This window comes from Sardina pilchardus, chromosome 22 (genome assembly GCF_963854185.1).
Source record: "Sardina pilchardus chromosome 22, fSarPil1.1, whole genome shotgun sequence".
NCBI classification, from domain to species: Eukaryota; Metazoa; Chordata; class Actinopteri; order Clupeiformes; family Clupeidae; genus Sardina; species Sardina pilchardus.
The window spans coordinates 13,500,323-13,510,322 of record NC_085015.1 but is presented as its reverse complement, the minus strand read 5'-3'; the positions used below and the strand labels follow the sequence as shown (position 1 = coordinate 13,510,322).

At 47.3% G+C, this 10,000-nt stretch overlaps 1 protein-coding gene across 1 annotated transcript in view; it reads left to right on the top strand.

Moving 5' to 3' along the window:
• The window catches only part of svild (supervillin d), a 90,608-nt gene that overhangs the window by 67,547 nt on the left and 13,061 nt on the right, over positions 1-10,000 (top strand). Inside the window, exons 10-21 of the mRNA XM_062525613.1 lie at positions 1,183-1,330; positions 1,620-1,703; positions 2,111-2,197; positions 3,562-3,733; positions 4,337-4,509; positions 5,493-5,648; positions 5,897-6,033; positions 6,463-6,610; positions 6,941-7,086; positions 7,387-7,562; positions 8,849-8,987; positions 9,775-10,000. The exon at positions 9,775-10,000 is cut by the window's right edge and continues 69 nt beyond it. Of these exons, the coding sequence (XP_062381597.1) occupies positions 1,183-1,330; positions 1,620-1,703; positions 2,111-2,197; positions 3,562-3,733; positions 4,337-4,509; positions 5,493-5,648; positions 5,897-6,033; positions 6,463-6,610; positions 6,941-7,086; positions 7,387-7,562; positions 8,849-8,987; positions 9,775-10,000 (1,792 nt within the window). The remainder of the gene's footprint in view (positions 1-1,182; positions 1,331-1,619; positions 1,704-2,110; positions 2,198-3,561; positions 3,734-4,336; positions 4,510-5,492; positions 5,649-5,896; positions 6,034-6,462; positions 6,611-6,940; positions 7,087-7,386; positions 7,563-8,848; positions 8,988-9,774) is intronic.

The window sequence follows — 10,000 nt, the reverse complement described above, 5'->3', positions numbered from 1 at the left end:
CGGGTGGGATTACCTCGTAAACGTTGTTTCCCCTCTATTCCCGCGTGAGAGTGTGTTTTTGCTTTTTCAACAAATTTCACTCTGTGTATTTTCCCAGCCTCGTCTTAAGAGAGTAAGTAGGATTTCATTGTATCTTTTTTTCCCCCTCCGACTCAGCCTGTCGTGAGAGTTCAGAGAGAGGAAAGTTGGCCATCGTGATGTTCTAGCACCTGTGGATGTGTCCAGAGCTTCGGCTACCTGCTCTTTCGCTCGCTCGCTCTCGCTCTCTCGCTCTCTCTCTCTCTCTCTCTCTCTCTCTCTCTCTCTCTCTCTCTCTCTCTCTCTCTCTCTCTTCCCGCACCGTTGAACGTGATGAAATACTCTAGCTTTCTGCTTACCTTGTGTAATGGAATCAGCGTGGTTGTTACACGCAGTTAAGAAGCTTCTCCAGTATAAATATACTCCATGCTCATTGAAACAAAGCTGTTTTTGGATGAGATTGACCTTTGAAGACGAATCACTTCTCCAACTCAGAAAAAAACAGCTCTTTTTAGTGTAGCAGCCCCCTTGCTCAACATCCCTTTCAGAATGGTCACCTCTTCCAGTGAATGTAGATACAGCTCAGATCAGTTCGACCGTGTGCGCACACATATTACAAGCATATTAAACTTCTGTACACTTCTATTTACACTTTATGCAGTAAATCTGGCTGACCATCTCTTGTCTTGTTAGCACTCCTTCCCTCTTCCTCAGTTCTTTTCTCAATTCAATTCAAAAGACACTTTGTTGGCATGGCTGATGTTCTAATGACTGTGATTGAATTGCAATGACTTAAGTTCTACTGCATTATCAACACACTCAGGTTTGGTGGTGTAAGTTTACTGTACACGGGACATCAGTTACCTCAGAGAGAGAGGGGGGGGGGGTAACTAATATCATGGCAGTGAGCCCATTTCACAGTGTCCAGGCGTCCAGCCTGGTTGACGTTAATGGCGCCTTAATTGGCCGGGTCTTTCCTGGGGACTGCACTGTTCCAGAGGAAGCTAGTTTACACAGCGCGGACATCTTGTGAAATGGGCCAATTATCATCATCATCATCTAGCATTCAGGATATTAACAGCAACAGTAAAAAAAAAAAAAAAGAAAGAAAAAAACGAAACTAAAGTATCTCCCTCTCTCTCCCTCTCTCTCTCCCCCCTGCAGAAGTCTGCGGTGGATTTGGAGCCCAAGATGTCTCTGGCCGACAGGATGAAGATCCTACAGGAGAAGGAGGAGCAGTGGAAGAGCAGGGGCAAGGGGGCCGCCAACGACTCCGTACAGTTCTCAGTCGCTGGCCGCATGGCAAAGAAAGGTGTGTGTGTGTGTGTGTGTGTGTGTGTGTGTGTGTGTGTGTGTGTGTGTGTGTGTGTGTGTGTGTGTGTTCTGTTCTGTCAACCAGGGTGAACATGAAATAAAAACAATGTCATCCCAGCAGAAAAGATATCTATTTATATGTGTATTATTATCCTAAATATCCAGATCCAACGAGACTGGAGCAATGCTTTTTTAGACTTTCATGCATACGATGAGTGTTCTTGACCTGGTCACACAGGAAGTGATCAACAAGCTTCCTGTTAATTGTTTATTATCCTTCCCATCAGGCCTTGTGTCTCCCATATCGCCCAAAGATGATCCTCCGGTCCTCAAGAAACACACCTCAGGAACTCCTGTCAAGCCATTGGAAGGTGACATGACCACACCCCACATATTAACTAAAATCTAAGGAGAGAGATTATCTTACAGTAATTTCCTGTGTATTAGCCGCATTGTGTATTAGCTGCAGGACAGTGTTTTACGCAAGTTAATAGAAACAAAACCATATTAAGACCATATTAACTGCCCTCGTGTATTAACCTCACAGCTGAAGACATTTTGCAAAATCAATGTATAAGCCACGGCTAATAGTTTGGAAATGACGATAATCAAAATTGTGATGAGTGAGGCAGATGTGCGTACTTTGAGGCTTTTGTTAACGAAGATGACGATAATGATGAAGATGATGACGATAATGATGACGATGATGCTGACGATGATGATGACGATTTGGACGAGGTGGTGGGAGAAGTATGACAGACATGTCTCCTCTCCTCAGAAATCGCCAGTCGTCCTGATGTGGCGATGGAGGGGGATAAACGGCTAGACAAGCTGGAATCCTTCCTGGACAGACTGCATAGTAAAGGTAAACAGCACTAGCTCCTGCTGCCAACCCGTCACTTGCGGTCCAGACGCAATCATTCATCGTGCACAAACACACTTTCCCCAGCTAGTCTCACCCTCTAAAGCTGCTACTATGTAGTCGTACTAAGCGTTAGGATATTGTAGTGACTCTGAATGCATTATAGACCCTTTCAACACGAAAAACAAAAACAATGCTTGAATGTCTTACTGGTTACCAAACTGCTTCCTCTGAGATAAGATAAGATATGGGATGTCATAACCTTGTGTGAACAATTACGACACTGATAATGGAACTCTGTTGAAACGGTCATTGCAGTGGCTTGATGATGATGTTCAAGGTCGCACTAGACCTACACTGAATGCATTATAAAGGCATTAGAGTACAGTGGCTTGATGATGATGTTCAAGGTCGCACTCGACCTACCCTGAATGCATAATAAAGGCATTACAGTGGATTGATGATGATTTTCAAGGTCACACTAGAGGACGTTTGAAGTTTTTTGACCGACTGCTTCATGTTGACTGCTCTCTGGTAGCGCAATATTGAGGTTGCCGCTTCTAAAGTTAAGTTTTCGGTTGGCACAAACAATCGCGTTGGCTTAGTGACTACTACTGGTCAAGAAAAGGTCATTGCGAAACATTTTACTTTGACTCAAACAGGGTTGGGCCTCTTGTGGCCATTCTGAACTCTATCTGACTGAGTCATAATTTTAGTTCCCTCTCTCACTGCCTCTCTGTCATGATGATAATCTAGCGGAGCTTTTGAAGCCACTGACGGAGGAAGAGGGCCCCTGGCGAGTTCCCCTGCTGTGCTCCATCTAAATACACATCGGTTGGCATGGCGATTGACCTCAGTTTCCCTTTGCTTTATCTTCTAAATTCTGCACTTTGGTTCTAATCCCACTTCTTAATTCAACAACAGCATGGGAAGCGCAGTGGGAATCCATAATGTTTAATCTCTTAAGCTTTGGCCGTTGACAGGAGTTCATGTTTGTGTGGTTGGTCAGTTAGCGGATGAGGTCATGGCCTTTGGTACGGTATATGGTATGACCACATTAGAGGTCTGTGTGTGTTAAACTTTGTGCTCCTGGTGTGATGCACTATGCAGGGAGCAAAACTAATACATACAACATACTCTCTCTCTCTCTCACACACACACACACACACACATACACACAGTTCACACATAGTTCACACACAGTTCATACACACATGCACACACGTACACACAGTTCACACACACATACACACACACACACTGCTCAGTGCTCAGTGATTGTTCCTGCAGACAAACGCTTTTGCTCCCCTGGCCGTCAAGTAAGGCTGAGGACACTTCTAAAACTGTATGCCTTTGATCTCCATCAGGCGTGGGCAAGGGAAGGTCCTCCACCATCGAGGTGACGGAGGAGAAGGAGAAGGAGGTCATGACGCTGGACGACGACGAGATGTTCAGACGCTTCTACAAGCCCGTGTCGCCGAGCTCCACCGTCACCATAGTTACCGAGGACTTCAGTGTCATCAACACAGACTCACCCAAGTAAGACTCCTGTTGGGTCACTTACACACTCTCCCTCTCTTTCTCAGTCTCTTCTCTTCTCTTTCACTTCTTTACCTTCTTCCCCTCTCTAGCATGTTCTCTCATTCCAGTTTTGTTTTCATTGTTCTCTCTATTCGATTCTTCTTTGTGTGTGTGTGTGTGTGTGTGTGTGTGTCATCCGTTTGTCATCTGTCACTGTGTCTTATCACAGGCAGACAGTGCCTCGGTTCAGGAACCCACATAGTGCTCTAGTGTCATCTTCTTATCAGTGAAATATGTCAAATATGGGAACAGGAAGTGTGTCACACAGACAAATATGTTTGTCTCTCTGTCATCTCTGAAATATGACAGAGTGTGTGTGTGTGTTTGTGTGTGTGTCTGTCGGTGTGGGTGTTTCCTGTCTTTAAGTATTTTTTTTGTGCTATGTATTTACAAGTATTTATTTTGGTTGTTTGTGTGTGTGTGTGTGTGTATGTGTGTGTCAGTTACATCCAGAAATTTTATTCAAATGTTATTGTCAGTGAATGTGTTTTTGTGTATGTATGCATATTATGTAAATGTATATATTAATATGTCTGCTTCTGTTTCTGTTGTGTTCTACAGATTGGCATCGGCCGTGGCGAAGCACAAGCGCGCGGTGCGTCCGTCTCGGAACAAGACATCGTCGCGGAACCCCCTGCGAGCGCTGGCGGCGCGCGACGACCTGCGGCAGACGTACACCGAGCAGCGGCTCAACATCGCTACCGTGGAGACCAAGAGGATCCAGATGGAGCGCAGTGAGTGAAGACCAAGAGCAGGCCAGATGCTCGTGAACACATCAACGCCCCCATGCACGCGCGTGCACACACACACACACACACACACACACACACACACACACACACACACACACACACACACATACATCAACACACACACACACACACACACACACACACACACATACATCAACACACACATATATACACACACACACACACACACACACACATACAGTACACACACGCACACAAGGTCATAAACATACCACCTCCATTTCATTTCCTGTGGAGAATTCTTCACAAACACACACACATTCCTTTCCTCGAGCACTCACTCGCTCACACACAGGCACACGCACAACTTACACACAAACACACTGTGTACACACACGCCCCGCTGTGTATCAATAGAGAATGCTCTGAAACAACACGTGACACGTGATGATGATGTTTTTGCAGCGTTTCACAAGTTCACACACAGTAACATTGCGGCAACATCCGCTCAGAGCCACACACACACACTCCCCCCCCCCACACACACACACACACTCTCAACACAGATCAACACACTCATATGGTGTAGTTCAGAATCAGATCTGTTTGAGTGCTAAAGTTTCTGGACTGGAGGAGGCGAAAGCGTTCATTAATGATTCAAACGAGGCTTGTTTTCCTCCATCCCAGTCAGCGCTCTGAAGAGTGTCATTAAAGATTGATCAGGCAGGAAATCACTTCAGGAGGCGTCAGGAAGTCACATTCGTGGCCTGCGGAGATGGATCATCCCGGGGCTTCGCTTTCATCTCGCTTCACTTGTTTTTCTTACCCCGTCTTTTTTTTTTTTTTTCCGTTTCGGATGTTTTCCCATTTCTGGCAAATACTGTTGTTGTTCTTTAGAACTTAAACACTTTTTAAAAACACTTAAAGTTAACTCTCTCTCTCTCTCTCTCTCTCTCTCTCTCTCTCTCTCTCTCTATCTCTCTCTCTCTCCTCTTCTCCCTCAGTGGCTAAGCATTCTAACCTGGCGGACGTTGCCTTGGCGGGTCTTGCCAGTAAGGAGAACTTCCGGAAGGTTAATCTGCGCAGTGTCAAGTCCACAGAGGTGGTGACCAACAACAGCACACTGCCCTTCAACAAGCTCATGCTCATCCACATCAAAGGTGTGTGTGTGTGTGTGTCTGTCTGTTTTGTGTGTGTTTGTGTGTGTGTCTGTTTGGTGTGTGTTTGTGTGTGTGTCTGTTTTGTGTGTGTGTGTGTGTGTGTGGGAGATAAATCAATTAGTCGAAGCTAAAACTCAGATTACCCTGCAATTTTGTTGAAAGTAGACTTTGTGTGTGTGTGTGTGTGTGTGTGTGTGTGTGTGTGTGTGTGTGTGTGTGTGTGTGTGTGTGTGTGTGTGTGTGTGTAGGTCGGAGGCATGTGCAGGTGCGTCTGGTGGAGTCCACGGCTCGTTCTCTGAACAGCGGGGATTGCTTCCTGCTCATCACCCCCAAACACTGCTTCCTGTGGATCGGGGAGTTCGCCAACGTCATCGAGAAGGCCAAGGCAAGGGCGCGCACACACACACACACACACACACACACTTGTGTGCACAGACACACACACACACACACACACACACACACACTTGTGTACACACACAGTTTCAAACAGTTTCACACAAATATTCTCATGCAGGAGTATGTTATAATAGCACACCCTCACACAAATTGAGATACACACTCACCTAAATATTACACCCTCACAGACAAGTACACTCATAGTTATGTACTAACGCCTATGTAGACATTCAAGCATAGACCCACAGAGACACACACACACACACACACACACACACACACACACACACACACATACTGTACACATACAAACACAGAAACACATGAATATAAATACTTAAATATCACAGGTATAATAATATGTGGCGTGTGTGTGTGTGTGTGTGTGTGTGTGTGTGTGTGTGTGTGTCCTCAGGGCTCAGAGATGGCCCAGTATGTGCAGGCTAAGCGTGATCTGGGCTGCAAGGCACCTCAGGTCACTGTGCTGGAGGAGGGCATCAACACGGACAGCCGCACCTCCAAAGAGTTCTGGAACCTTCTCGGAGGAAAGTGCGAGTACAGAGGTAATATATACAGTATGTGTTTGGGTGTGTGTGTGTGTTCATAATTTATTTGTTTGATGCCAACCCTCAAACATCCATAGAATATTTGCCTATGCCACAGATGTACAGTATGCACAAACATTTAAAGTACTGTCAAGTCAGGGGGAAAGTGAGCATTCTTCTTTGTAATGGTTTTTATCCAATGGGGCCCTCATTTCAATGCTCGGCAAAGTCAAGTCTATTAGCAAAGTTCTCATGCATGAACTGACAATATTAAGTGGAGTGAGACAGCCTTTAGCTGACCCACCGCTGTTTCTCATGGCAAATCGTGTGTGTGTGTGTGTGTGTCAGGAGCGGGCGAGCCAGATGAAGATGAGCTGTATGAGAGCGGGGTGCTGGAGGCGACCGGTGTGTATCGTCTGGCCGAGGGGAAGTTGGTGCCACACGAGGAGGCCTGGGCCTCTATACCCAGTGTGACCATGCTCAACTCTAAAGAGGTGTGTGTGCGTGTGTGCGTGTGTGCACATGTGTGTGTGTGTGTGTGTGTGTGTATGTGTGTATCTGCATGCATGCGTGTGTGTGTGTGTGTGTCTGCATTCTCAGCCCTAAAGTAGAAGCTTCTGTGACACTGCATGTATTAGTGTCTATTGTCTATTTGTGAATACAAATATGACCCTCTGTGTGTGTGTCTGTGTCTGTGTGTGTGTGTGTGTCTGTGTCTGTGTCTGTGTCTGTGTCTGTGTGTGTGTGCGTGTGCGTGTGCGTGTGCGTGTGCGTGTGCGTGTGCGTGTGTCCAGGTGCTGGTGTATGACTTTGGCAGCGAGCTGTACGTGTGGCACGGGAAGGACGTGCCCCTGGGCGACCGGAAGGTGGCGGTGCAGCTGGCCAAGCAGCTCTACGGCGCCCCCTACGACTACTCCAGCTGCAGCTACAACCCCCTCGACCCCTCGCAAGCCAATCCCGACATGCCGCTGTGAGTCCGACGGCCAATCAGCCACCAGGCGCTGATCAACGGGCTATCAAATCAAATGCCAGGCGCTTGCCTTCCCCGTGTTACATCCACACACACACACACACGCACACACACACACACACGCTAGATGTCAAGTCATCGTTTTGTAAACATCAGGAGCAACACGTGGGGGCAAAACCAATTAGTGATTAAATTTCTCGCTACTAATGACTTGTTCATGTTAGTTCAGCAGGTTAAGTTTAGCAGGTTAATTGGATTAGTGGACGTCACCGGTTGGCTTTGGCAGGCAGAGAGGGGTGTGAGTGAGCAAGCAGAACTGGTAGAGTGTCAGCTAAAGAGGAAGGGCTTTGTCTTAGGGTAATGGTGTAATGCTGCCCTCTAGTGGCCGTATGAGGAATTAGTGCTCGCAGTTGTAGGGGAAATTAATTGTATTGAGGCCTCCAGAATCCACTATGACAGGAGCAGCAGTGTCTTCTTACACACAGCTGCCGATAAACAAACCTTTACATATCCGTTGTGCCCACTTTCAAGCACCTGTGTCCTGCTCCCGCCAACTCATTCAATCCTCTCCTAGCTATTATTACCTGCTTCCTCTATAGGCACAGGTATCGGCATCACACACTATGGCAACAAAATCTTAAACATTATATTTAAAAAATATTTTTTATCTTCTCCTATTGCTTATTCAGAGGAAAGTTTGTGTTTAACATAATGGATACGCCTATTTAGGAGTCTGGAACTACGTGCCAATTCGCTCCATTGGCAAATCCCTTTGTGATTCATCTTGGTAGCTAGACTATCTTTGCTATACTGTAGGTGAGCTGTCAAAGAAGGCTGAGCTATGAGACACCAAGTCACCAAGCACCCCATGACTCAGACAAACACCATGTCTTATCTTATCTAGTACACTAACTAAATACACAACACAAACAGACAGATTGAGATTTGATTTCATTCACTCTAGTCTCTACTGACTATCATGATAGTCCTTTCAAATATGCACAGTGTGTTGTGGGTTGGGGATTTCACACAGCTCTCACAGTTCATATTATATCCATCTATTTATGTATGTGTGCATGGGTTTATTTTGTGTGTGTACAGTATGTGTGTGTTCATCATTTTCTTGTTTGATGCCAACCCTCAAACATCTATAGAGTATTTACATAAGTGTATATTGTGTGTGTGCGTGCGTGCGTGCGTGCGTGCGTGCGTGCGTGCGTGCGTGCGTGCGTGCGTGCGTGCGTGCGTGTGTCTGTTTCTAATGGTGTGTGTCTTGTGTGCTGTAGGCAGGGCGAGGGCAGACCCAGCTGGTGCCTGCTGGGCCGTCTGTCGGAGCATAACGAGACGGCTCTGTTCCGGGAGAAGTTTCTGGACTGGTCCGAGAGGAAAGCGCTCGAGACGCCCGTGGAGGAGGTCAAGGCAAAGGTATGAAACTGATTCCAGATCAGCTGTCAGTCAGCCTGCGGCCATGCAGAGGTTAGAAACAGGAAGTGCAGTGTAATGTTGACTGAGTCATGCAGTTACCATAGAGATGGAATTAATGGATTATTTGGAACCAGTAGATTAAGGAAAACTTTATCTGTTTTCCCTGTCATCTGTTATCCCCTCATCTGTCATTCTGGCATGGGGATTCTCTCTGTCTCTATCTATCTATTCTTCTCTCTATCTATCTCTTCTTATCATATTCCTCTCTCTTCTCATTTACATAATTCCCCCATCTGGTCTTTACCTCTCTCCCCTCCCCCTCTCTCTCACTCTCCTCCTCTCTCCCCCTCTCTCTTCTCTCTCCCCCTTTCCTGCTTTCCCCCTCTCCTCCTCTCCTGTCTCTCACTCTCCTTCTCTCCCTTTCAACTCCCCTCCTCCTCATTATCTCTTTTTCCTCCCCATCTCTCTCTCTATCTCTATCTCTTCCCCCTCCTCCTCTCCCCCTTTCTCCCTCATTTTCTGTCTTCATCCCTTTTGTTCCTCTCTCCTTCTCTCCTCTCCTCCTCCTCTCATCTCATCTCTCCCTTCTTCCTCCTCTCTTCCTCCTCCTCCTCCTCCTCTCTTCCTCTCCTCCTCTCCTCTCCTTCTCCTCTTTCCCCATCCTCTCTTCCTCCTCTCCTCCTGCTATCTTTCTCTCCTCCATCCTCTCTTCCACACCTCTCCTCTTCCCCCATCCTCTCTCCTCCTCCTCCTCTCTTCCTCCTCCTCTCCTCCTCTCCCCCTGCAGACCCCTGTGCACCTCACTCTGAGTTCGGACTTGGACTTGCGCCCCTGCGACGTGGCGCCCCTGCTGCAGGGCGGGGGTAACCCCGTGCGGACGCTGCTGGAGGGCGTGGACGTGCATCGGGGCCACGGGCTGGTGCGCAGCGAGGACGGACGCCAGGCGGAGCTGGCCACCGTGGGCGTGGACGCCTGGCACATCCGCGAGTTCGACGACTTCGAGATCCCGCAGG